General features: G+C 54.3%; 5 protein-coding genes across 5 annotated transcripts; 3 read left to right on the plus strand and 2 right to left on the minus strand.

Annotated features, from left to right (window-relative positions):
- Positions 1-421: 421 nt before the first annotated feature.
- Positions 422-1,327, minus strand: PHYSODRAFT_260783 (hypothetical protein; the record flags this gene model as incomplete). The annotated part of the gene is made up of 2 exons (XM_009534831.1): positions 422-616; positions 866-1,327. The coding sequence occupies 2 exons, from the start codon at positions 1,325-1,327 to the stop codon at positions 422-424; spliced, it is 657 nt and encodes a 218-aa protein (XP_009533126.1).
- A 5,096-nt stretch (positions 1,328-6,423) lies between these two features.
- On the plus strand, positions 6,424-6,918 carry PHYSODRAFT_520811 (hypothetical protein; the record flags this gene model as incomplete). The annotated part of the gene is made up of 1 exon (XM_009534832.1): positions 6,424-6,918. The coding sequence occupies one exon, from the start codon at positions 6,424-6,426 to the stop codon at positions 6,916-6,918; it is 495 nt and encodes a 164-aa protein (XP_009533127.1).
- A 10,375-nt stretch (positions 6,919-17,293) lies between these two features.
- On the minus strand, positions 17,294-17,716 carry PHYSODRAFT_461133 (hypothetical protein; the record flags this gene model as incomplete). Its single annotated transcript, XM_009534833.1, has 1 exon — positions 17,294-17,716. A coding segment is annotated over one exon (423 nt), but the record flags the coding sequence as incomplete, so codon positions are not given.
- Positions 17,717-20,801: 3,085 nt separating this feature from the next.
- On the plus strand, positions 20,802-21,341 carry PHYSODRAFT_304299 (hypothetical protein; the record flags this gene model as incomplete). Its single annotated transcript, XM_009534834.1, has 1 exon — positions 20,802-21,341. The coding sequence occupies one exon, from the start codon at positions 20,802-20,804 to the stop codon at positions 21,339-21,341; it is 540 nt and encodes a 179-aa protein (XP_009533129.1).
- Positions 21,342-21,555: 214 nt separating this feature from the next.
- Positions 21,556-23,168, plus strand: PHYSODRAFT_337208 (hypothetical protein; the record flags this gene model as incomplete). Its single annotated transcript, XM_009534835.1, has 3 exons — positions 21,556-22,094; positions 22,169-22,255; positions 22,340-23,168. 3 exons carry the CDS (start codon positions 21,556-21,558, stop codon positions 23,166-23,168), a joined length of 1,455 nt encoding a protein of 484 aa, XP_009533130.1.
- Positions 23,169-27,366: the final 4,198 nt, after the last annotated feature.

The raw sequence follows: 27,366 nt of genomic DNA on the forward strand, positions 1-27,366 counted from the left end.
TCTTTGAAGACAATACGTTTCCATTATTTCACTCTGAATTTGCATGTAGAATTTTACGTCAGAATATGAAGAAGTTCGTGGTTCACGCGTGCGAGTATGTGACTGATCAATGCATGGCGCTTGCCGAGAGAGAGATGGTTCAATGTCGCTGCGTTCAACTCGCCTTTTTCCAGGAAATCAAAAAGAAACCGAAGAAAGCTGCGATAGAACGTATCCTCGTTTCCATCGCACTCTTCTCTAATTTACACAGCACGTCCGAGTGCCACTGGCGTTTACTTTTTTTTAACTTAAAAGTATTTAATAGAATACATATACACGCTGAGCTCTGTTCTCCGGAAGTAACTTCTACTTACGAACGCAACGGGGAGGTATGGCACTGTGATTAACTGGCGTTAGAAAGCTGGCATCGGCAGATCAGTGGTCATTTGCTGTTGTTGCCATCGACTTCGAACTCGAAAGGGGTGTTGCGCTCTCGCCGCACCACGTTGATGCTCACATCTTGCACGTGGAGTCGATGGAATCGCACGCGTGTGGTGCTGGTCATTGCAACAGCATCGATCTCGCCATCACGTTGGACTTTCACGGAGCTCACACCAACGAATCGCCACTGACACAGCTACTCGAAGACACCAGCTCCAAGGTCGCGTTCCTCGATCCGATCCAGCTTCAAGACCACATTCTGCAGTCCGTCGACGCACTGGTTGAGCAACGAAGCTTATGGAGTTAGTGGCTCGCTTCGGGATGCAGCGGCAACGTCGACATCGCGTGAGCGGCGAAGTCGCTTGGACTTTCTCGTCGACGAGTGGGCTTCTCCCTCGCTTTCTTAGGCCATCTCCGCGGTTGCAGGAGCGTTTGAGCTTGCCACATCGCTGCTGTCGTCAAGCCATCCGCTGTATTCGGAGTCCACGAGGGCGTAGTGCAGGCTTTTCGTAGCAAGCTCACGGAAGAGCGTATCTCGGGCGTCCTCTTGGCTCTTACTGCGGGTTTCCACTCCAAGCTTGTCTGCGAGTTGCGTAAGGTACTCGTTACGCGCCTGACGCTCGCGAGCGAGCACGTCTTGGGCGTGTTGCTGGAGTTTCCGCTTGAGTCGCGTCTTGCGGCAGGACTCTCGGTTCTGGAGGCGGCGCTTGGTCACGGAAGAGACTGGCGCCGGAGCTGCGTCGCACTTGGCGGGATACTCTGTGCTTGTGTCGCACGACTTGGCCGCGTCGAGGAGCGCTGTGAACGTAGTGAACGGCGTTGGAGGACGGCTCGACTTCGTGGGTTTCTTGTTCGGAGGCAGAACGATGTGCGGGCGCTTACGGGAGAGCTGGTATACCTTGGCCATGGTGCGTAGTTGCAACGAGGTCGTCGTCGTGACTGGATCACTGGGCGTTGGATCGATCGGAGACCTGCGCCTTCGAAGCTTCGTTGCGTTTGGAGCAAAATTGCAAGTGTCTTCCGATCTCTTGGGTCACGACGCACTTTCTCGAGCTGGATCTTTACTTTCAAGCGTCTGGGACATTGTTGCGACCCGTGTCCGAGCCGCACAGTACAACTTGCTCCTGTGCCGTGGCGACACCCCGTCCTGGGTTGCGATGGATTGAGACTGGTCAAGTGTGGCCAACCAAGGGTGTGACTGCCACGACAAAGAGCTCTGAACGCCAAGTCAACTCCCCCGTGGCGACGGTCCGGAACTCTCTTGAGGTGGACTCACGTAGCCATTCCAGGTCAATGGACTTACTCATCAAGCCTACGCGTCCCGACGTGGCACTTGGGCAACCTAGGAAGGGTACTGGACGGAAGGAGCGCTCCGAAGGTGGACACGAAGATGAATACCAGCACTGCTCGAACCGGTTCTGACGTATTTGCACGCTGCGCCCCCAGTTCACTCCTAGCACTCGTCATGGTGACGACCTTGTCATCCCAACATTCCCAGCGAAATGTTCGAAAGCTGTCGCGAGTCAGTTTGGGTGGGGACCGGTCGCCGCCGTATTGAGGCCGTGTCTGTGCGGGCGAGGAGGATTAGACGGACAAGAGCAGCAACTACTAAGCAGAGTAATACATGCAAAGCGTTCTGTCTTGTTGTTCCCAAAGCTAAATCACGACTGACCTCTTCGCTACTCCTACCTCTCTCGATCCTTATCCTGCGATCCTTGCGTATCCGCGTATCCGTGCCGCTCATCTCCCGCTCACCCTCTCTGATGACTTGAACCGTTCACTCGGGCGACCCTAGAAGCTGCCCACCATGCCATCCGTCCCCGAAATCCAGCCACGACGCCACGAAACCCTCTTTCCCTCCGAGGTACCTCCCAGTAGCAGCTTCCGGGTCTTCAGCTTCACGGCAACCCGGCCCATGACCCGCCGCTCCTCGCCCTAGTAGCATTGTAGCCTGTAGAAGCACGCTTGTCCGTTCCTAGACGATTCCACTCGTGACAAAGCGCAGTTCCTATTACGCCCTCCCCGGTGGAGTTAGCGCAACGTAACCTGGACCGGCCAAGACCGGCGACCTGCACGCCTGGACACTGATGGAGCGCGGCGCAAGCCTTTCTCGATGGTTGAGAATTGTTGGCTCCGGCCTCAAGGTGCGGATACTGTTGTATACTGTAGACACCAGTTTCTTGCAATTGAAACCGTCAATGAGCTATTGAGCTCCTCCGCTTCCGCGTTTTGCGCGCACCTTTCGAATGCTGGCGGTGACGGAGGATTCGACTACCAGTCGGGCGTGTTAGTGTCCCTTACATAGTTTTCGTAGCAGCGGGCTCTTGAGGAGAGGTGCTGCACGGATCGCGGTTCCACGTACTTCGTCTTCGCCACGCTCAGCTACGATACATCGCCCTAGACGAGTGCATGTTAACTTTAGTTGTAGCGGTCGATCGACAAGCTATATGTACTGGCCGAGTGACCTGAACGCTGGCTTCCTCGAGTGTGCGGCGGCATTCTATAATAACAATCCACCAAAACTAGAGCGTGTATATGTTGTAATGTGCGCAGATTGCAAGTCAACAACTGTACGGCTATGCAAATGATGATAGGCCCATCATCATCATCATCATCATCATCATCATCATCATCATCATCATCATCATCATGGGGGATGCAGTCAGTCAGGAGTTGCCAGCTACCACGTGCAGATACTGTACACAAGTCAAGCGGAGCCCCGCAAGCGGGGCTCTATGAACAGGGTTAAGCCGAGCGCGTGAGACCACCCGCTTCGCTTCGCTCAGCGGGGAAAAAATTCCAATCAGGAATTTATTATCGTACTGATTTCAAAATTTGTTTAGAAATGTTACAGATATTTTTTGGCATATTTTTTATATGCCAAAGGCTACTTCAGAGCCACAACTTGAGGGGCATGGGTCGCCAATGAGTAGCTTGTTCTGCTGCAGTCATGACGGCACAAATAAAAACATCAAAACTGAACGAACTTAAACTTACTCGAAAGCTCAGACACGAATCAGTTCTGACATGTTCTACATGGCGCTCAACGCGGCTACCTAAGCAAGCAAATTTACTCAGTACGCACAGATATGAATGCACTTGAATGCTTATACGAAGTCTGTATGCGCACGAAAACTACAGAGTACAGCGTTTGAGTATTCGAATCGTGAAAGCAAAAATGGGAGCAGCGTCGCCCACCACGATACAGCCCCAAACATCTTGTTGCTACACCTAGCAAAATAAAAATGACCCCAAATATCGGTCTGGTGTGCCGTCTGAAGGGGCAATTAACTCCTTCGCTGATGTCGCCCACCTGCGTCCTATGCCACAGGCTCGCCAAAGACTACTGAGCCTTGCTCGAAGGAACCATGTTTTAGTGGCATGGCAGGTTCTAACTAAAATAAAGTGTATAAGCTGGCTAGTGGCTATCAATGTCTCCCGGTAACGTTTACTGGATCTAATACTGGATTTAATGAGACTCGACGACGATGGCAAGATGTTTTCTATTGAAGCAGCACACATGAACCTCACCACTATCATAACTGCTAGGTAGCCTACAATCTGCAATATTTGGTGTGCTAGTTACACTATAGTAGGACTCATATGTATGTAATGTGAGGGTTCATTATGGTGCCTTGCTATCTATCGTTGCGAAGATCAAAGATCTAATGGGGAAGGGTGACGAAGCCGGGAACGGCGACGCGGTGTATTGCGTTACTTGCCTAAACTAAACGCTAGTCACCATTCTACTCGGCATATAGCTACGTAATCTACCGGGGAACCGGCGATGCACTTTGCATTGCATATGATGAATTGCTGGACTGTGTTATTAGTGGGTACCGTTGTCGTTTTTCAGTTGCCTCTGCAACATCGTTTGATATGAATGGGCGACCCTGGGGAAACGTTGGTTCATCGTCACGCAAAGGATCTACATATTCATGCTGCTTTTCGTTTTACATTTTTATCCTCGGTCCAGCCCATAATAGTCTCTCTTAGTTCATGTGCCAGCGAAGAGACGTAATGTGTAGCCTCCATCTACTGTAAATAATATACTTTCTAGAAGTTCAAGTAGTTAGAAGCTTCTTATCATTAGAATCCACAGCGCGCAAAATGGTTTTGAGTGGCCGCCTAGTAGCCAACTACAACGGAATACTACTTGGAGACTCGGCTAATTTCCTGTAGCTACAATATGACAACAGTCACCCTATTATTGACGTCCAGTGTAGTTAGTAGACGTCTTCACTGCTGCCGACAATATTATGCTGCAGACGATAAAGTAGCCCTTTGCAAGCTTTTGCCCTCCCCTCATTGCAATTTGCTATTGGCAAATCTATCAGTACTTCCCTGATTCACTGACCCTAAATACTTTAGTACTTTTTAAAAACAAGTGCATGTAGGCGTTGCGAGGTTCGCCCACGCGTAGCATACCATTGAACACACCCATTTGCCGCAACTTGAAGTTATTTGCGCTGCGCACACCATGTTATGCCTCAAGTGTGCGTCATTTATCAGGGTCAGTAGCGATAACTATTCCTAGTTAAACGGGGTGTATAAGGTTGCCTCATTGCATAACTTAACATGAGTACTGTTTTCGGGCTATGTAATAGACACCCGCGCATGGATAGACAATCGCATCGATACACAATGCTCTACAGGACGCACCTCATAACACCATCCTACTTATAAAGAACGCAACTATCTCATCATAAACTTACTTCATTAGATACGTAGAACCAACCCTAATACGGTAGCTTGAATACCGACTTGCATCAATCAGGAAAACGCAAAGACTGTATAACTGCTTCCGTGGATGCAGTACATGCTTGATGCAGACGGTGTACTTTAGAATAGTCCCCACGATAATGGTTTTAAATTAATGCATGCTATAAAATCTGCTTGAATGGGCCAAACTTGAGATTGATACCGGTTCAGCTCTCAAGGCCTACAGCGCCGTGCTTCCACAGTGCTCGGGTCACGCTGCTACAGTACCGACGCGGTGCTGAGATCTGTTTAGGCGCTCGTTATAATTGGCTGAAAATTATGTTAGCCAATCGTCATTGAGAATTAATTTAGTGTGGACCACCGGAGCGTGACATTTTTCAAGTGGAGAACGTGTTCTGGGCTGAAATTTTCTAGCGATATGATTGGATAAAGCTTTGGCGTGAATCGTACAGTTTTTGCTCGTTCGTGTTCTAGGAGCTCCGATTCCAGAACACCTACACGAGGTGTTCCCTGGGGAGCACATTTGTGCCAGGAATCACGGGCAAGGACAAGGCAGGTTTGTCTCCTCCAACGCTAATCAGAGTCCGAGTCAGGAAGCCCGACAAAGTGCTCGACAACCATGTTTTCAGTGCGTTGCCGTGGGCGATGGCAACGTCAAAATGCTTTATATGTGCATCCAGTGGCTACTCTACGAGGTGTTGTTGCATGCCCAAGTGTCCTCACGCTAGGGCCTGTCGTATAATTACAGCTAGCTCACACACTAGCGAGAGGACTCGGTACATGTGCTTGGTGGCGATTCAAAAATGACGGGAGGTCAGCAGATAAAGTCCTCCGGAATTTACTTGGACAAGCCCAGCACACGTTTTGAAAATCACAAGCACAAATCGTGCCTTAGCCAAAAGCCCTAGCCCGCACTGTAGCACAGAACACATTCCCCACCTGAAGAAGGGCCTTACTGTACATGTCCATGTACATGTATAATGCTTTTCCCATTCGACCAGCCGCCAGCAAATTGACTGATTAGATTTGCACGCTTTGCTCGAACCAAACCTTACCTACACTTCCTTTTTGTATGGTGTGATTGGCAGCAAACTGCTCAGCAGAGCCCAAGATCGCACAGGCCGAGTATGGGGAATCCAGATGCAACACCTCAGGATGTGTCTGCAGAGTAAGCCTGACCATAAACTCGCAAACGCGGGTCCGTCATCCACTTTCGAATCAGCGTCCAAGCATCAACAAGAGTTCTCAACCGACACAAAACTTCAGCCGCCCCTCCACATCATGCGCTTCAGCTTCTTAGTGGCGCTTGTGGTCGCTACGTTTGTCGTGGCTTGTTTCAATGCCGCCAGCGCCAAGAAAGCCGCGAAAATCCAGTCGGTCGCGGAAATGATGTGGCAGAAGACCCTCCCGAAGTTGAACGGCGTTAATGCCTTCCAGAAAGCAGGCAAGGTGAGAGGCGAGGCAAATGCTGCAGCTGCTAAGGCGTCCGCTGTCGCGAAGAACTGGGACAATGTCATTACCAAACTCCAGGCGGGAGGCAAGCTCAAATCTCTGGACACGTCCAAGAAGGAGTGGAGAACAGCTTTCACCCAGACCGAGAAGGCTGGTCAGCTCAAGGGCGCGACCGAGGCGCAGGTTGTGAAGGCCACCGAGCATGCTGCAGAGGTGGTCGCAAAGAACCCGAGCAAGTGGCGCTACGTATGGAAGGTTCTGAAGATCACGTATGGCGCTGCAGTCACGGCTCTCATCGTCGTCGGATTAAACTCGATGTTTTAGAGCCCCTCCGAAGTCATCAAGGGAACTGAGGTCTTTAAAATATAAACGATAAAAGTGGGATGCTTTCGTCTTGTTCTCAAAACTGACGGTACCGTAGATTTTTTGTGAAGTTTTCCCCACGCAGACAAGGAGTGCGTGAATGCTTGCTTCGAGCGAACGAACTGCATACTACTAGTAGCCTACTGTATGAAACTTCACATTCGTAGTATAATGCCGGTACAGTAACGTCCAGGAGGCGGACGACTTCGACGGCTGGTTCCGATGACTGAGAGTGGTGAACCATTGACGGCACAACGAGCAAGGTGTGGCGTTCATTCGGCGCAGCTATATCTCTTGACAACTTGCTTATAAGACGCACTGCCATATAAACTGTGCATTTGAAACGAATGGCGGGACCCCGGGGTCCCCCATTACGCTCGTACTTAGATAACTGAAAATACAAACACCATGCGCTTTTGAGCGCTCTATTATAGTCAATTCAAGCTTAGAACTGCGTTTTCCTGGTAGTGCTTCGGTTACGAAGTATGGACAGCCCAACCAGGATTAATTCGATGCACCTGATATGTGGCGCACATGAAGTTAAAGTATACTGAAATCAAGTAAAGTCATTTAATAATCTCAGAAATCGCATGGTTTCTTGAAATTCACGTAAAAGCAGAGGCTTTTTCGGTGGAGTGGCAAACTAGTTCAGTAGGATATTCGTTTCCAGAGCTTAAGAGTAAACGTTAAGTACGAAGGTGCCAGCTCTGAAATGTTTGAATGAAGGAGGAGAGGGTATTTGCCGATAGCGGGCAACCCGGTTTTCTAGTTGCTATGCAAGTAGTTTGTGCAGCAATATTTGATCTATCTACAAAAGCGCGGAGGATGTTTGACGCGCTGCGACCAAGATAGAATAATCCTAAAGTCTAATACACATTCAGCAGTATGCGGCTAAGATAGCATGCGCAATGGCGAGATGATGATGAAGCGAGGCACGGTAGGTAGCGCGGCGACATAGAGAGGAGGGGAGGGGGGGTGTCTGAGTATCGGTCCGTTCGGTGGTTCTGCGGCGAGGTGAGTCCAGCTAGTTCGGCACCACAGCAACGGAATTTTTTTACCGTGAGCACGGGGGGGGGGGGGGGGGGTTGGCTGCTGCAGCGACCGAAAAAGCTGAACTGAGGACCGGGACACCGCTCGTAGGTGGTGGTCGTAGGAGCGCTCTGTAGTCCAGATAACTCATCATTTTCATCGCGTTTTCATACAACTTTTCTTAGGATTACTTGGAGAAATTAATTTTGTGGCTACGTTGGGTGCCGATGGTCGATCAATATCTAGTATACATCATTCAATGCGGAAATTTACATACAACTTTTCTTAGGATTACTCGGAAAAATTAATTTTGTGGCAACGTTGGCTGAATGGTTGTGCTGATGGTTGATCAATATCTAGTCTACATCATTCAATGCGAAAATTTATTGAGAATACGCGAAGAAATAGCATGAATCTGTAAACCGTTACGCGGCCAACCGCCAGGTGTCGGCTTCCAGTCTCGTGGAGAAGGCGGAGGGCCGTATGGCGCACCTGCACGTGGCGCTCGAGTTCGGCGAGGAGATCACGGAGGAGCAGCTCCACGCGTCGTTTAAGAACAACCCGCTGCACTACATCGCTCTGCACATCTGCATCACTTCCGGGGCGCGCCGTGAATAGCACTGGCGCCGCAGATGCTGCGGCTGCGAAGCAGGCGCGGCAGATGCGGATCAAATGTTGGCAAGTTTCTGTTCATTTAACCGAACAATTTTGGTTTGCTTCGACGAAATTGCATATTCAGGCGCACTACCAGCCCAATCCTCTAGTTACATGCTTTTGACGGGCAGGTGGTGCGTACACTACCGGGTATGATCCAAAATAAACGCATCACGAAGTTGGGGGACCCCGGGGTCCCGCCATTCGTTTCAAGCGCAAATTTTGCGCTGTGATTATTATGAATAATGGGTTTCTATCAAGCATACAGATGTATGTTCATTTGGTGTAGCCTAAAGCCATTAAGGGATTCTTGCTTGATGAGCAAGATGCCGTATGGCAACCCCCAACACGGGAAGTTGGGTGGGTTAACTCTGCTACGGCTCGTGGCTGAATGGTAGGCTTGAATTCTTGGGCTGCGTGCTCTGTGCCCAGTCTGAGGGGGAACTCCACAATGAACCACAAATCTTGGCGATGTCACTTGCATGGTACAGTGTACCAGTATCTTGTGTCGAAGATCTTCCTTCTGCTAGAAAACACTTCTACCGCGGGTACTGGACTTTAAGGTCCGGGGCCCGTAGGCGAAGCTGCAGGTTCCAAAATTTGACGGGTCGCGGAGAAGTGTCAGGGGTCGCCTCCAAGGATCTCCAGGTCCTTGGCCTTCTTGGGAGGAATCCCCCCTCGGGAGCCCAGGACGGAGCAAGACGACAGCAATTGCATCTTCAAGGTGGTCAGGGTCGACGAACGGTGTCGACCTCGTGGCACAACAGGCTGGTCAAGACGGCAGGCGAAACAGAAACGAAAAACGGGGTGTATTGGTGACGACGAAGCGCGAGAAGGAGAGGGTGGAGCTGCTGGCCACCTGCCTTGTGAAGCAATCGTGGCGTCGGGATCGAATTCCGACGGGCGCGGCGCAGAGGTAACCGCTGGATTGACGAAGAGCGAGACGGAAGAGAAGGACAAGAGGGAACAAAGGTGAACAACGTCTTGGAGGGACACGTAGAGGTGATGGACTGCGGACCGACGAAGCGCGAAAAGGAGGGGCTGCATTCCTCTTTTAGCAATTGCATATCGTAGGGGTATATCTCAGTCGAATGCCCTAGTGGCATTTGGTTGGTGTATACCAGTGTGTTTGGGCTACTACCGCGGACACGTGCCCTGGAGGCCCGTGATCCGTAGGCGAAGCTGCAGCAGTGCGCGGCATCGGGTGTGTTAGCCGTCTAAACCGCAACAAATTCAAATTCAAATACAAAATATAAATAAATACTAGTAGAAGTTGAAAGAGCGATAGAAAATTGTTGCAGCGATGTGCACTATTTTCAGCGATGTCGTTTAATTTTTCAACTCCGAGCAAAACTTAGCAGAGTGGCAGCCGAAATACTGAGGTTGCACGCTTTCTACTCTTAGGTGAACAAACTGTAAATGTTGTTTGATAAACATTTGTGTGTTTGCTACGCTATCCTAGTCTTCAAATTTCAGCACCCGGTCTGCTCGATTGCTTTTCAAACTGACATTGGGCACCCGAACCCGCCGCCAACTTCGGGTACCCGTACCCGAGCCCATCTCGAAGCACCAGATGTACTGTAACTCTATATGAAAAGCTCACATGTATCGTGGTTTTCAGCGATTTTGGCAATCCGGAGCCTCCGATCCGGAGATAGGGGGTCCAGAATAGCGAGCAGCTCCGATATACCAGTCCGTTCCAGATCTACTGTAGGTTTGAGCACGTTTGGCTCGCAATTGGTTAAAAATAGTTGTATGCCCGTGTGATTGGTAGTAATGCAACCGCCTGCTCATAGCGGTTTGACTGGTGTGCAGAGCTCCGCACAGCTCGAAAAATTGGCGCCAGGGGAAGCGCTTAAGCTCCAATTATGCTTTCATCGATGAAGAAGCCACCACTGCCATTAACGATTTCGCCCCTCCCCGACCAAGCACCCACCTACCAAACCCAACAAGCTACTCGATGTCGCACCCCAACAAGACCTCGCACCCCAAGACCAAGCACCTTTCGGACGCGGAACGTGCCCTCGTGGTGTCGGCCCTCCTCAACCGAGCGACAGTCGGCGCCCTACCGCGTGGTGCGCTGTCTGCTGTTGCAGACACCTTCGGGGTCAGCGCTCAGACCATCGTCCGTGTCTGGCGCCGGGCCCTGGGCAACTTTCAGCGCACCGGGGTGTACGCATCGCCCTCAAGAATGCGCAGCACTGGGCGCAGACGTGTCGACTGTTCCCGCGAGCTGGAGCGCCTCCGCGTGGTCGATCCGCAGCGCCGGAGCACCATCCGTGCAGCCGCCCAAGCCTGTTTCCTCCCACCAACCACGCTGTTCCGACAGGTGAGCATCGGGAAGCTCCGTGTGGGACGTCCGTTGTCAAGCCCATGCTGTCGGACGACAACAAGAAGTCGAGGATTGCATTTAGTGTGGGGCACGTAAGTGCAGCAACGCACCATTTCAGTAACATGGAAGATGTAGTCCACGTGGATGAAAAACTCTTCTATCTCTGCAAGGTGAAGCGTCGCTTCGTGCTTCTACCGGACGAGCCCAAGCCTGTGCATCGACTCAAGAGCAAGCGTCATATTCCCAAGGTGATGATGCTAGCAGCGGTAGCCCGCCCGCGCCATGACCCCATCACGGGCAAGTTCTTTGATGGAAAGCTGGGGGTCTGGGCGTTTTTGACACACGAGCCAGCGAAACGAAGCAGCCGCAATCGCCCCGCTGGAACGCTGGTGCCATATCCGGTGGCCGTCAACAAGGAGACCTACCGCAAGATGCTGGTGGAGCACGTGCTCCCGTCGATCCAAGCAAAGTTTCCGGGTGCGGCGGACGGGAGGCGTGTCACCGTGCAGAAAGACAACGCCTCCCCGCATATCCAGCCAGACGACGTGGCGTGGAGGCAGGCAGTAAACGCCTCCGGGTGCGATGTACACTTGCGGTTCCAACCGCCTAACAGCCCTGATATGAACGTATTGGATCTTGCTGTCTTCAACGCCCTACAGTCGCGACAAGAGCGAATGGCCGCCCACACCCTCGATGACCTGGTGGCCAACGTGAAGGTGGCGCTGGACGAGCTGCCGCCGGCAACACTGAACGCGGGCTTCTTGACGCTCCAATGCGTGATGAACGATAGTGTTGCTGGTGGTGGTGACAACACATTCAAGATTCGACACATGTCGAAGTCGAAGCTTGCGCGGGAGGGACGACTTTCACGGTGCATCAAGTGCTCTGTTACTTCTGCCTCATTTCTGCGTCCTCTCGATCGATCTGCAGATTCTGGCCATAGTGAAACTAGTACTAGTATTTTCCTATAGTTTAGGAAAAAGCTAAATAGTGGTACATATCAATAGATTTGGAACGGACTGGTAGCGAAGGCGATAGCGCCAAAATGATGTATGGAGCGAGGGCTACTCAGCCAGCCAGCTCCGTTTTAGACAGTATCCCTTACTTTTGCCGCGTTTTAGCGGCATAAGCGAGGGTCGTTTCGTGCCCGCCGAGCCCCGCATTCGCTTCGCTTGACAACGTGACTACAGTGTATACAATGCGCTTTTGCTCGCAGTTCTGTATCATGTCTAAATCCGGCCTAATGTCTGTGAGGGCCAAAGAAGCACAGCTTCGCCGCTCTTAGCGCTTTTCCGAATAACAAAGGATACATATCATGCAAGCATTAGCTAAACAAGCAGCATGGTCTGAGAGGTAAACTTGCAAGATAATAGAGAAGTTCACAGTGTATATTGAGGGCTTTCTTGGCAATTAACTGTGAACCGAAGTTGGCAAGTGGGGAACATGCATGTGTTGTAGTCTTGCACTCTACAAGACACTGGATTTATAACGCGAACACACCACTTCATTTCAATTGATACCATTTCTTGGCATGTCTTCAAAGAAGCATGGTTTCTGATGCACAAGTATTGACAAAATTCAAGGCACACTCAGTGGCATAGATACAGCGGCGGCCTCGCTGCAGCATGGCCGTGACAGCGACGGCCAGCAGACTGGGGCCGGCTGCGGGCACAGTACGAGATGAGTTGTGACGACTGGTGGAAGCGCAGAGGAAGAAGACGACTAGAGCGAAGATCCACGAAGGATGACTCGAGGAGTCGTGTGGCGCCGTCTTGGGCGGAGGCAGCGGAGAGTCTTGTGGAAGACTCGAGCGGAAGTTGGTAAATTGGAAAGTGAGATTGAAATGGTTAGTTGTTTGCCGGCTACGAGGTACCTAGTTACCCTATGTAATTATATGCATTTCACTATACTAGATTCTCCGTAGTCCTTGAAGTTGAATCTTGAAGGTAGTCGAGGACCGCGGTTCACCTGAACCGGTCCGAGGTCTTACTTGAACCGTGTATAGTAATTTCAAATGAAAACGAATGAAGGACTTGGTCTTGCACTCTTTAGCTATGCTCTTCCAAACATAGCGATTACCTTTGACTAGGCATATGCCTGTCAGGCAGCTTAGAGGTAGATAATACATAGAGTAGCACTAGACGCCTCAGCGCCCTGGCCAAGGGCCGTGACGCTGGTGCGTCGTTACATCCTCCCGGACTTGACTTTTCGTTGGCGGTTCTTGAAATCGTTAACGAGAACCTTCCAGTGCGACACATGCTTGATGTCTTTCTCTCGCTCCCACGTGGCCTCGTGGTCAGGTAGACCGTGTCACTTGACGAGCCACTCTGGCTTGCGGTTGAACTGACGCTTGCGAAGCAGTTTCTCGATGATATGCAGTGTGTCACCAGTGTCGTCATCGACAATCAGGCGAGAAGCCTTGGGAATAGGACGAGTTCTAAAACGAGACGGGTTTTCGACGTATGGACTCAGAATATCCACGTTGAACGTAGGATTCAGCCGTTTCATGCTTCGCGGAAGTTGCAACTTAGCAACGTTGGGGTTAACCATCTTGATGATCTCGAATGGTCCCACCTTGCGAGCAGCGAGTTTAGCGCGTTTTCTTTCAATGTCCTGGGTTAACATGTCCCGACGGAATACGACGTGTATCCAGCATGACCAAGTCTCCAGCCTTGAACGTGATCGACGATCTCTTCTTGTCGTAGTACTTCTTCTGACGTTCTTGGGCTTGCAACAAATGTTTCTTGGCAACTTCACTGATCTCTTGGCGTTTTTCCTTGAACTGTTTCGCGTATTCAGCAATGCCATTTTGCACTTGGTTCATGATGCTTGGGTTGTCGAACGGATTCAACGGATTGCGTTCTTTGCGACCCGTATCAACTTCGAATGGCGACAAACCGGTGGATGCACTGACGAGAGTAGCGTGAGCATACTTGATCGTTCCAAGGTGGTCAGCCCAATCACGTCCATGGTACGATACCATGCAGCGTAGATCGTCTTCCAGAATCAAATTCTGACGTTCAGTCTGTCCATCAGCTTGAGCACGATAAGAGGTTGTCATGTGAAGACGAATTCCCAACAGCTTAGCCATAGACGATCAGAACTTGAAGACGAACTTGGGATATCGGTCGCTGATGATGATCGACGGTAAACCGTGATGGCAAACGACACAATCGAAGAAGTTGAACGCGGTGTCTTGTGCATCATCGGTGCGGTTGCACGCACGATTCTTCGGACGCTTGGACAGCTTATCGACAACAGTCATGATTGCATCAAAACCGTTTGAATCGGGTAATCCCGTGGCAAAGTCCATGGAAACGACAGACCAGCATTCATGCGGAATCGGAATGGGGATCATCTTGCCATTCTTGCGAGCGTTACTGTGCTTCCAGCGTGTACAGGTTTCACAGCTTTGCACATACTCACGAACATCTTGGTCCAGAGTTGGCCAAGGATACATTTGCGAAATGCGTAGGTACGTTCGGTGAGCTCCAGGCAATGTTCGAATCATGAAAGCATTCGATGATGGAAGTCCGAAGGTGGTTGTCCCGAGTGTAGGGAACACACACGCACATCATGGTGTGCGACTTGTGGAAACGTAGACCATCTTTCTTCACAAATGGCTCTTCTGGATGCTTGAAACGTTCAGCATAGTCTGGGCAAGTGCGATATCCATCTTGGAATTCCTTACGAACAGAGTCAGACCAACCGAGCGAACTCGAATTTTGAGACTGCTGCGTCACATTGGTGGGTACAGCGTCCTCAATGGCGGCGATCGTACGCTGGGTGTCCAGCGATACGTGGTCATAGGTCTGAGACAGGTTTCGAATCGTGTACTGGCCAGCAGCAATAGCCTCCTCCCGACGAAATTGAGGTCGTTCGGGTGGCTGAGCCAAGTTTTGGTTGACACTGCGGAAATCGGCAACAACACGGCGAGATTCGAGCGCCTGAGCTGCGCGCACTTGGCAACGTGTAGTACACTGATGAAACGACCCATTGTTCATCGAAACGTCCTGCGGTTGACGCGACAATGCATCCGCAACCACATTCAAGTGACCCTTGACGTGGTGCAGCTTGAACGTGAATTGCGCGAAGAACGTTAGAAAGCGAGCCAACTTGGGCGAAACTCTCGGGTGGTGTAAGAACCACTTCCACGCGCTGTTGTCCGTGAAAATATCAAATTCACGACCATACAGGTAATGACGTCACTTCTCCAACGCTGGCTTGATTGCGAGGAGTTCCTTTTCATGCGTCGGCCAGTTGATCTCATGCGGACCCGTTTCTTCAAGAAGAAGGCAAGCGGGTGATCTTTCCCTGCCTGAACCTGAGCGAGCTCGTCACCAACACAACAGCCAGAGGCATTGGTTGTCACAATAAAGCGCTTCTCATGGTCAGGCAACTTCAACACAGGTGCTTTTTGCAAAGACGACTTGATCTCCTCAAATGCACGAGTCTGTTCCGGACCCCACGTCCAGACATGTTCTTTCTTGATCAATGGGCCAAGTGGCAACGCGAGTGTAGCGTAGTCGCGGATGAAGCGACGATAGTATCCGGCGAGTCCCAAGAAGCTCTGCCGTTGCTTCTGGTTGACTGGTGTAGGCCATTTGGCGATAGCTTCAGTCTTGCGAGTGTCAACGGCAAGTCCTTTGGCCGAAATAGTATGACCAAGGAACTTCACTTCGGATTGGCCAAAATGACACTTCGTCAGATGACAGTACAACTTCTCACGGCGCAGAATGTCGAAATGCGTACGCAAATGCTCAACATGCTCCTCCAGACTCTTGGAGAAGCACTAATATCGTCCAAGTAGACAACGATGAAGTCATACTTAGCGAAGAGCACTCTCATGAGGCGAGACCAAACACCGGGCATGCCGGCTAGACCCATAGGTGCAACACACCACTGATAGGTCTCGGAATGCGTTCTGAAGGCGGTGTACTTGCGGCTAGCAAGAGCGATACGCATCTGGTGATATCCTTGAGCCAAATCGAGAACGGAGAAAATCACACAACCATGCATCTGATCGAATAACTCGTCTATGCGTGGAAGTCGAATCTTCGGAACAATCGACTGCGAGTTCACGTAGCGATAGTCGATGACCCAACGAATAGGCAAAGTTGAGTTTCCAGAGAGCAACCACTCAGCTCGAGACAAATGATCTCCTGTAGCTGGATCTTTCTTGGGAATCCCAAAGATATTGAAGACCCAAGGGGAATCCGAAACCTCGATCCAACCTTTCTTGAGCTTTTCAGCCACAAACAGATCGAGAGGATCTTGCTCCACCTTGGAAAGGCGAAAAGGTGCACGGTTGCTAGGGACAGCATCAGGTTTCATGTGGAGTTCGTAATCCACACGGCGAGATGGCGGAAGTCCATCAGGCAGAGAGTCGGGAAAGACGTCAGGATACACCGTGACCAAAACACGAATCGGTTCTGGCATGTCCGTATTCTCTGTCACAGCACAGATCTTGACGCGATACACTTCCCGGTATTCATGCTTCTTGACCTTGCGCTTGAAGTCCTCGGCCGAAATCTCCACGGGAGTTACACTCTTGACCTGCGGAGGTGGTACTTCTGGCAAGCGTGGGAACTGAATCTCGCGTGAGCGCCAATCAATCGTCGGTTGAAACTTGGTAAACCAAGGTTTTCCCAGAATTACATCTTGTGCAGAACCGAGCGGCCACTCCATGAACTTGAGTTTCTTGAAGCGGAACCGACCAAACTGGATTGTGGCGACACCTTTCTTTACGGAACGAGCCTTTGTCGAAGTTCCATCGAAGCGAGTTACTTGCGAGACACCCAGAGACTTTGGTGTTCTCAACAAGACCAGGGCGAATGACGTTGCACGTTGCACCACTGCCGAACATGATGACGACAGGTTTTCCATCACAAGTACCTTGCTTACGGATTAGCTCGTTTTCGCGATGCACAGGTGACAAGGTGGACGTGGAGATCTCCTCCACTTCGCCAATCTCAACCTCGTCATCGGACTGTGCGGACGAAGCGTGAGCAGCAGCAGGAGCAGCGGTAGAAGCAGCGCTGCAGTTAGCGGCGGACTGTTCATGTCTGTTTTGCTTAGCATACTTCTCCTTGTTCTTGAGCTTAAAAAATTGCTCAATCACATGACCAGGTTTCTTACAGTAGCGGCATCTCTTCGAAGAAGAAGACGGACGGCGGTTCCTGGTACTCCCGGAGTCAATCTCCATTGGCTCGGGTTCATTCTCCTGCGCACGAGCGGGTGCGGGCTGCTGATGATGCTGGTTACCGTTCGAATGTGAGCGGGACCGGTCCTGGGGAACGAACGACGGACGAAGTTCCCTCCACGAATGTGATGGGATCGATCATACTCCAAAGCAATCTTCATGGCTTGCGAAACGGTAGTACAGCGACGGTATTGCACTTCTTCGGGCGTGGGGCTCACTAATCCACGGGTAAAGTAAGTGATCTTGTCCAACTCACTCATGTCCGTGACTTGCATGATAGCCTCACGGAAACGAGAGATGTACGCCTCCAAATTCGGACAATTCTTCTGCTTGAGTGCGTAGAGTTGATCACCCAAACGCTCTTGCAAATCTGGAGGCACGAACTCGTCTGTCAACTTGGCGATCAGGTCGTGCATGTCCTTGATCTCACGCTTGTTCAGCTTGTACCAAGCGGTAGCATTTCCCTTCAAGTTCGCAGTAGTGATGACCAAAATTCGAGAACTCTGTTTCTCACTCTGCCAATCAATTTTCTTAGCTTCAAATTACTGAGCAAGTTGCTCAAAGTACAAATCCACTGACTCTCCCATCTTACCGTAAAACTGTGGCAGGCGGATGCCCTCCACTTTAACCTCCAGCTTATTCATGGCCTCGAGCAGCTGCGGCTGCTTGTCAACCATTTCAATAAGTTTCTGCGTGATGGTGTCGGCAGACCATTGTGGCATAGTGGGCTCCCGTTTAGACCCGGTACACCTTCGGACTTTACCCGGGAGACCACGGTGTGGTCCCGGCACTAAATTGAGCACCTACGGTACCGTTCCCGGAACCTGCATCCAACTGCCCCAGACCCGCGGGCCCGGGCCCGGGTTCCCCCCGGGGACCCGAGTATACTCAAGACCAAGAAGAAGTTCCCGAAAGCCGGAGCATGGCGACAGCACGACCCTGGTATAGTGAAACCCAGTATGTAGCAGATCCCGAGATACCCGTATGCTTAAGCACGCCCGGCGGCCACCTGCCGGGCGGAGCAATAATTCAGTCTATCTTTTCCCCTCAAGTGCGCAAGCCGGTCTCGACCAAGGACAACAAGGACAAAGGCCGCGGCCTCTGGGAACCGCGCTCGTAGACTCACCCCAGGTAAACTCTCTATCACATTTACCAGGGTTTCCCCCGGGACCCCAGGCATTCCATATCTGTTCCCCCGGAGTGCGGTCTGGCCGGCACGGGTAAGAACACTTCATATTTCTCGTGTCTCGCCCGTGTGGTCTCGCCCCGAAAACTACTTGCGGCCGTCGCCGAGGGAGTCTTGCTCCGAAAGACCCAGTGTATATTTAGTTGCGTATCCATCCCGCCCCGGGAACCAGGTAGCGTCCCCGGGCGATTGTTTGTATAGCTACCACCCCAGCGTACTCATAAGGTCGGGACTCCCAGGAGATCCTCAGTGGTTGACCTTCCCTCTGATCTAAACAACCGATTCGAAGGGGGTACACAAGGTGAGCTTACTGACCGAGTCCCAGGACCCCTTGCTTTCCCATAGCGAGTAAAGGTCCCGGGAACTCACGGCCCCTGATAAATCCCTCGTCCGGGCGGGCCGTCTATCTACTAGGAGATTCGCTCTCTCTAGTTCCCTAGATTCTCTGTCTGGGAACGCAACCCGGGAACTGGCGGAGTGTCGAGGGCGAAAGCTCAAGGCGCTACATCACAACTGGTGCGCGTGCCCGGATCAGGGGGTTGCTTAACCACTTGTCACATCTCTCACTATGTCTACAGAACCTACAGATACGCCATCGCCCCGGGGAATCCGGGGCACCGCCTTTCGCGGCAGTGCGAGAGGCCGAGCTGGACGCGGAGGACGCCCGCGCCTTGAAGCTCCTGAATCACGCCGCTTGGCTCTTCCTGCCCCGACCGAAGAACCTCCAGCCCCGTCGAGCTTGACGATGCATCCAAGCTCCGGAAGTGCTGTCGACGCCGGATCGCGGATGGACGACGACCGAGCCGCGCTGAATGCCGCGGGACGAAGCGCGCTGGCGATTTCCGGCCCACGGACTGCGGCCCCGCCTGCTCCCTCCGGGGATGCGGGCACAAGACCGGTGGGGACGCCCACCACCCCAGCGGCGGGGCAACTCGCAGCGTTTGCGGCGGAGCCATCCGCCGCCTTGTCTGCTTCCTCCGGGAATGCAGACACCAACCCGGTGAGGACACTCACCACCCACGCTAGCGCGCAAGCGCCGGCAAGCCCAGCTGTCGCACCCGATGCACGAGCTCTGGTGCCTTGGGAACACCCTGGAGATCAAGCCTCGGGGACAACACAGCAGACGTATGAGCTTCATCCCGGAGTCACGGCGGCCTTGGACGCTGAACGCGGAGCTCTGCACGATGGAGCCCTCGTGGCGCAGACTCAGCTCTCCCGACTACAGCAACGCGAGTACACCGAAGCCCAAGTCGCGCGATGGAGGTCCCGAGGCGCTGGAGCGATGTCACCTTCGGACCCGTACTACCCGGAGCGACGTCACTGGCCGATGCGGAACTGGCTGATGAAAGCAAAGGAGACAATCGGGTACCTCCGCGAGGTCAACGTGTCCGGGGCACTTGAGCGACCTTGGGTTGCGAGCTTCCGGGGCGAATGCCTCTGTCTGCCCGTCGTCTCCAACCACCAAGCGCGGCTGATCGACTTCAACGTCCTCTGGCTCGAAGATGGCTCCCGGGACTACGTCTCGGTGATCGTCATGTTGCAGACCATGCTCTCCGACGCCGGGTTCGCCTTCGTGAATTTGGTGCCCTCATGGGGACAGACGCTGCATCCAGAGTTCTTCAGGCCTCGGGACACGAGGTTCATCTCGGACGCACTGTTTCTCCGACGGCTTCTGGTGAGCGAGCAAGATGCCTGGGACCAGATCGCCCGGGGGCGCAAGTTCAGTGTCCGACGGGAAGACGTTCCGTTCCAAGCCCTGGACCCCGAAGCTGCAACCGCATTTCCGGTCGAAGATGGTGGCGACGCGCTGATGCTGACGTCCGAAGAGCAAGAGCTACTGGAGATGGCTGTTGTGACCAGGCTTCGCTTGGCTCAGATCCGCCCTCGGGAGTAGTCCGAGACAGACAGCAGCCGTCCCGAGCCCAAGCGCCGTCGTGGCAGTGCGGACACCCTGATGTCGATCCCGTCGTGGCCTGGTTCCGACGAGGGCGCTCGAGTTTGGGGAGGTCCTCTACCTCAGGTGGTCGGCTCCTCAAGCGTGGCGTCTGGAGATGCTCCCATGCTGACTCCAGACGAGAACATGTCGTCCGCGGGCGGTGGCTCCCAGGGCTCCCCGGGCTTCGGCCCCGCAGGGGCCACAGCCAATGTCTTAGTGGCAACGGCGGGCACTGGTGGTGAAGCTGCGCCGACGATGGAGCAGCCTACGGTGTACGTCCCGGTCGCCGCATACCCTCCGGACTTCGCGCAAGCGCCGTCGCCAGGGGCGAACACCCCGCTGCCCGCTAGGTTTCACGATCCCGAGCTGGACGAGGAGCTGAAGTCAGAGGACCATGGAGCGGCAGCACATCCGATGGCACGACAAGTCGACGTGACCGACGAGGAGACGATGGCTCATCACGCCCTGCGCGAAGCGCAACGTCAACATCGAGCTTCAAGCAGCCATGGCAGCTCGAGATGAGCAGGAGCGTGCTCGGCTCCGAAGCCTCGGGGAAGTGATGAAGACCCGGATCCCGGAGCGTGACATGAACCGTTCCGAGCGCAAGCAGCAGAAGTCGACGCAGCGCAAGCACGCGATTGAGGAATCCAGGCGTAAGGCTGCTGCCGACACTGAGGTCGCCACTCTTCAGATGCGACTCCATCAGCTCAAGGAACAGCAGGCCCCGGAACGGGACGACCTCCAGCACCAGTTCGAGAAGGCAGTTGCGCAGCAGCGCGTGGCAGCTTTCCAGGAGGCGCAAGCCATTTCCAGGGATGCCGAGCGCATGCGCGACGAAGCAATCGCTGGAGCTGAGGCCGCTGCGGACCGTGTCAAGCAAGAAGAGGAGCGCGCTCAGAAGGAACGTCATCATCGTGCCCAAGAGGAACAAGCTCGGAGAGCGCTGGATCAGGAGCGCTTTGACGCACAGCAAGAAGAGATCCGGATACTTCGGGAGCAGATCGCGGCAGCCAACCATCCACGAGGGCGCAGCCCATCCCCATGAATCCAGGGGATCGAGGTCTCGTCGCCAAAGGCGTAGCCGCAACCGGAGCAATCAATCAGCGGTCGGTGCGGCAGAGAGCGGTCCCCGGCGTGGAGCCGGTCCGGTCTCCGGAAGATCGGTCGGGATGGGACCTCCAGTCCCTTCGGCCTTTCCCTCGCGACAAGTCGACCCGGTTGGCACATCTGGAAATCCCACTGCTGCACCACGAGTCGAGATGACGGCATCGCAAGCATCGACCTCCGAGGTCGGGGCGAGACCACCGACGACCGGCGCGAGCGAAACTCAACCTACAGTCGGTAGACCTGCGTTCAGCTTCGGGCCGTCCAGCTCGTACGCCCAGGGAACTTCAGCGTTCGGATCGTATCCAGCCCCAGGACACCAAGTGCCGACAGGGGCGAGTGGCCCTGCTGTTGTCTCTTCGGCCGCCCCACCCTGGCAACGTGCATCGGTGGCGCCGCCCGGGGTCGGCCAGTACCCGTGGTCATCAAGCAACCAAGCCTCGTTCCCAGCGGTCACTAACCACGGTGACACCACTACGTGGAACAGCAGTTTCGCGAGCATCGACGCTCAGCCAACATCCCAAGGTGAGACGTTCTCGTGGGGCCCTGGGGGTCCGGCCACCAGCGGTTTCAGTGGAGCGTTCCCAGGACCAAACCAGGTTCCGGGGTACGGCATGATGAGCTTCAGGCCCTTCATCGCCTACGACGCAGTCGATCCCTTCGATCCCTCCCTCCCGCTGGACAAACGTCGTCTGTGGTGGACAAGTTCCAGTACACCGCTCTTATGGGGGGATGGCGCGAACAGGAGCGCTGCACTCGACTTTACAGCCGATTGAGCCACAACGAAGGAACCAAGGTCTGGGTCCAGCAGCTCCCAGCAACGCTTCGACACAGTTGGACCGCGCTCTCGGACAAGTTCGCCAAATAATTTTGCCGATCCACAGAGTCTCCAGTCGAACGGTACCTGCGACTGAAGCAAGACTCCCGCGAGACTCCGAGAACCTTTTTGTGGAGGCTGAACGCAGCCGCTGTCAAAGCAAACGTGGACTATCAGTCTCCTTCGGGATGTCGGCGTCACTTGAATCAGTTCCTGAAGCATTTACGGGACCGTGAACTCCAGGTAAGCCTCCAGGGGCGTTTGTACTCGACGGTCGACGGGTTGGAGGAGACTCTGCGTCAAGTGGAAGAGATGGAGCGTGGACTGCGCCGCCGACCCGCGAATGATGTGCAGTTTGGCCGGCATAAGCCGTCAGCGGTCAGCTCCGGGGTGGCCGCCCGCGGGACTTCTGGGGCCAAAGCTCCTGCTGCATACCTGTCAGTTGCGCCCCAGACCGATGACACGGCTCCGACCCGGCCGCTCCAGTGGGATGACGACGTCGACAGCGACTACGGCTATCAGTACGATGACGAGGATGACGATGACGAGGTGCACTCGCTGAAGCAAGAAGACGTCTACCGGGCGGAAAGCCCTTGGGGAACCAATCCTCGGGGCGACCGTCCCCGGGACCGTTCCCGGGGCCCTGACCCTAGGTCCCGAGGTACTTCGGGAGCGTCGTCGCTCCAGTCGCCATGCGCCGAATGTGGACGTCCGGGACATGTCCGCGACGACTGTTGGAGGCTGATGAAGTGTGATCGATGCGCAGGGAAGCACCCGACCAACCTATGCCGCCGCCGTAAGTGCGAGGCGTGTGGTCAACTGCACCCTGCGGGCCAGTGGGAGGTTCTAGCGACCCTCAAGCGCTTGGCCCAAGGGGGGAAGTTGCAGGGTGTGCCCGATGACGTGCTGCAGAGTCTACGCCAGGACGTTGCACCGGCGTTAAACAACTAGGCTCGCTGGGTACGCGACGAGCCTATGTCCCGTACAAGCTACTGCGCTTATGCGTATGTTAGCCATAACGATCCACAATGTATGTCCATTGTATCTACATCACCTCCCAAGACCGCCTCCGTCTATACGAGTCATGTGGCCCCAGAAGAAGATGAACTTTCGTACGAACTTCAACCGGGACAACGGCGCGGATGGTGGGAGGAAAATTCCTGGGACGACAGCACTAGCTCTGTGGCGCTGGTCCGGGGATCCATCTTCCACTACCGTACCTTGCTCATGCTCGACCCCGGAGCATCCACCAGTATTCTCAGCCTAGACCTTGCGCGTAGATTGAAGCTGAAGGTGGAGCCCCGGGGTGAGTTATGGCTCAACGGTATCGATGGAGTCAAGACTAAGGTATCCAACAAGTGTCGTGTGAAGGTGACCCTGGGTCGCCGCGTCGTGTACACTCTCGACATCTGGGTTGGCAATATCGGCCAAGGGATCGACTGTCTTCTTGGGATGAACGTCATGGTGGCTGCAGGTGTTCGGCTGTGCGCCAACGAAGGAGAGGTCCTCCTCCCAGATGAAGAGCGTGTACTTCTCGTCGGCGGTCCACACCATGAACGTATGGGAACTGCCATCAGTGTGGCTGCCCACGAGGGTATGTGGTTAGCCCCCGGTGGGAGTCACTATCTGCCTATCTCCCTGGAGAACCATGATCCCGGGGAACTGGATGTGTGGGCAAGCCGCGGAGACCACTGGGTGGCGCTGATCATCTCCAGTACTCGCCAAATCCCTGTGGGTGTCCGCGTCGTGAACATCTCCAGAAAGCTGATCAACATCCTGCCTCACACGCGAGTAGCGACCCTGACGCAGATTGGTCGATTGCCCTTCGGGACGAATTTCGTTCGCCCGGGGTCGTTGCAGTACGAGGAACGGGAATTCTTGGTTTACGAGAACACTCGGTCCCGGGCGGCGGAGCGTCGCCTAGCACGTGAGGTACAGGAACACGAACGCAATGCCCCACCTGCAGTCGAGCGCCGCTCGTATCCAACTCCCAAGGCCATTCTGAAGCGCCCGAAGAAGGAAGAGGCCAAGTCAGAAGCGGTGGTGACGGCGGCGTCCAGGGCCCCCTCCGAATCCGTGGCTGTACCTGAGTCCCCCGGCGAGGAGGAACTCCCAGGCCCTGGTGCGTCGATTGCTTCTCAAGCTCTACCGAGGGCTCCATCTGGAGACGGTCCTGCCGGCAACTGTGGTATCGCTGATGACTGCGAGCTCCCAGAAGAGTCAGGGGGGGCGTCGACACCCAAATTAGCTGTGGAACAAGAGTTGTCCCGGGTCTTCCCGGACACGGCCCCGGTTCCCCAGTTCCCTATGTTGGATCGGGCCTTCGTCATGCTCGTGACGGCTGGGAAACAAGTGGACGCAGACCCCGCTGTCTATTACCACCATGGGCAGGACTTCGTCCTCTTGGACATGCTCAAAAATCAGCTGGCCTACCTTCCAGACCTGAGTGACCTGCGGCCCGAAGCCAAAGTCGACGATGCCGTTGTCGGGGACCCCGGGGTGACCAGCCCCGAGGCGGAACGACACCTCCGGGGTATTCTGCAGCGCCACAAGGTGATTTTCCTAGGAGAAGGGAATGCACTCCCGCGTTTGGCCCGGGGGGTCGTCTGTGATCTCGACGTCGGCGACGCCAAGCCAATCGCTCAGCGGGCGCCGGATACGGTGTTTCACCAGAACCGCATTGCCCCGGAGCAAATGGGACCCGTCCTGTTCCGGAGTTCTTACATCGATGACATTATCTACGGAGCTTCGTCCTGGGACGACCTGTGCAAAACCCTGGACGCTTTGTTGTACCGGTTGCGTTACTGGAACATTTCGGTAAGCCTCCCGAAGAGCGAGTTCGGTGTGAAGAAAGGCAAGTACCTGGGACATGACATCAGCTCCGATGGCATCAGAACGTCGCCCAAGCTGGCTCAAAAGGTCCTAGACCTGCCGTTCCCGGGGACCCTTAAGGGGGTTCAATCCTTCCTGGGGAGCCTCAACTACTACAGCAAGTTCATCGAGGATCTGCTGGTGATTGCAGCCGTGTTGTACGAATTGTCTGACGAGCAGCTCCGCGCAGGGAGGGATCTGGAGAAGGCAAAGCACGCGTTCAAGTTGCTGAAGGAGCGCCTGGTATCTACGCCACTGTTACACCATCTGGACCCGGTGAGGCAGTACGTGATCATCCTGCATGCGAACAAGTGGGCGATCAGTGCGGTCCTGGGGCAAGACTATGACGGAGTGATCCGACCTGTGCGTTTTGTGGGGCGAGTCCTCCAGGATGCGGAACTGAGGTACCACCCTGCGGAAAAGGAGGCCCTTGCCCTGCTCCGGGTACTGAACACCTGCCACACGATGGTCCCTGCGTGCAAGGTGAAGACCATTCGAGTGTACACCCGGTACTCTGTCCTGGGGTGGCTCTTCAAGTCGAAGACGGTGGATGGTCGGTGCCTAAAATGGGCAGTCAACCTCTCGCCCTGGGACCTGGACATTCGCCGCGTGGAGAAGGACGAAGACGGACTTGCTGCAATCCTGGGTGCGGGCATCACCCCCAGGGAACAGCTAGACGAGATCGCTGGAGAACTTATCCCTTCCAAGGGCGCCCGGATCAAGACACCGCCGGTCAGCCTCGAGATGCTGTCAAGTGACCACGTAGGTTTCCTCTTGAGTTTTGATGGAGCCGCCAAGCGAGATGGGTCTGGGGGCGCAGCATGCATCCTCTGGGAATTACCGGCTTGGGAAGTCGTAGCAGCCGAGGGTCACCTCCTGGAGAAGGCCACGGTAAATGAAGCCGAGTACGCGGGGATGATCCGAGGAATGCTGCTTGCGAAGTCCCGAGGCGTCTAGAAACTGGTGGTCGTGGGGGACTCCCGGCTGGCTATTTAGCAGCTCCAGGGAGTCATCGGATGCACTCAACCGCATCTCCAAAAGCTGCTTCAAGAGGCAAAAGAGCTCCGAGAACAGTTCAAGTCCCTGCGTCTGGTTCACGTGGAACGCGACTTCAACGCAGCCGCAGATTACATCTCCAAGCGTGCCCCTCCAGGACCAGGCCTCGGTTGAAGTGACAGACCCCGGAGAGCTGAAACTGCTCCAAGGTCTGAACATGATACACGAGAAGCTGATGAAGGAGCCCAAACCTCGGGAGAAGGCGCTGGTAGATGCAGTCTTTGTGGCCACGGCACGAGGCGCTGGAATATCCGACTCCGGGGATTCTGGACAGAGTGTGTATGATACGACCAGATCAGGGGCGCGTCTAGATCATCAGCCTGGGGAACCCCAGGAACCGGACGAGGACATTCTGGAATCGGAAGGTGGAGAAGAGACCGCTGTCGAAGTCCGAGGGCGCCGAAGGTACCCGTTAGAAGTAGACCCCGGTGAGGCAAGAAGGGAGCGTTGGAGACGAATATGTGCGCGGACCCGGACTTGGCCCCGCTGAAGAGCTTTCTCAGAGGCGAGACAGAGAAATTGTCCCTGAAGCAGACGGCTCATCTCGCCAAGATCGCGGACCAGTTCGTGCTGGACAGCCAGGACACCTTGTTCTACGTGAGCAGGAATACCCCAGAGCGACCCCGGAACGAAGCGGTCCGACTAAGACTTGTGGTTCCCCGGGACCTCCAGGAGGGCATCCTGCATCATTGTCCCTCAGACATCCAGGGAGTCCATCAAGGGATCATCCGGACCTATGAACGCCTGCGCCGAGAGTTTTACTGGATTGGAATGTTCAAGGCAACGGAGAGGTCCATCAAGGAGTGCGTCGACTGTGTGATGGCGAAGGGGCTGCCCCGGAACCCGGGGCCGTCCCCGGGAACATATTCGCTACACGGCCGTTCCAAGTCGTGTCCATGGACTTCGTGATCCCGCTGCCCAAAACAACCCGGGGAAATGAAGCTCTGCTCCTGTTCCAGTGCGCTTTCTCGGGATTCATCATGTGCAAGGCAATGAAAGATACCTCGACCCAGGATGTGGCTGAAGCTTACGAGGAGCAGGTGTTTCGTCGTTTCGGCGCAAGCGAGATGATCCGTCACGACCAGGACCCTCGGTTCAGGCTCGCGTGTTCAAGCACTTCCGGGAAATGCTGGGAAGTCGGCAACGTGCGACCCTAGCGTATCGACCCCAGGCCAACGGTCAACAAGAGCGATCTGTGCAAACAGTGATCAGGAGTGTCCGG

Source organism: Phytophthora sojae, assembly GCF_000149755.1.
Source record: "Phytophthora sojae unplaced genomic scaffold PHYSOscaffold_8, whole genome shotgun sequence".
In the NCBI taxonomy this organism is placed as follows: Eukaryota; Oomycota; class Peronosporomycetes; order Peronosporales; family Peronosporaceae; genus Phytophthora; species Phytophthora sojae.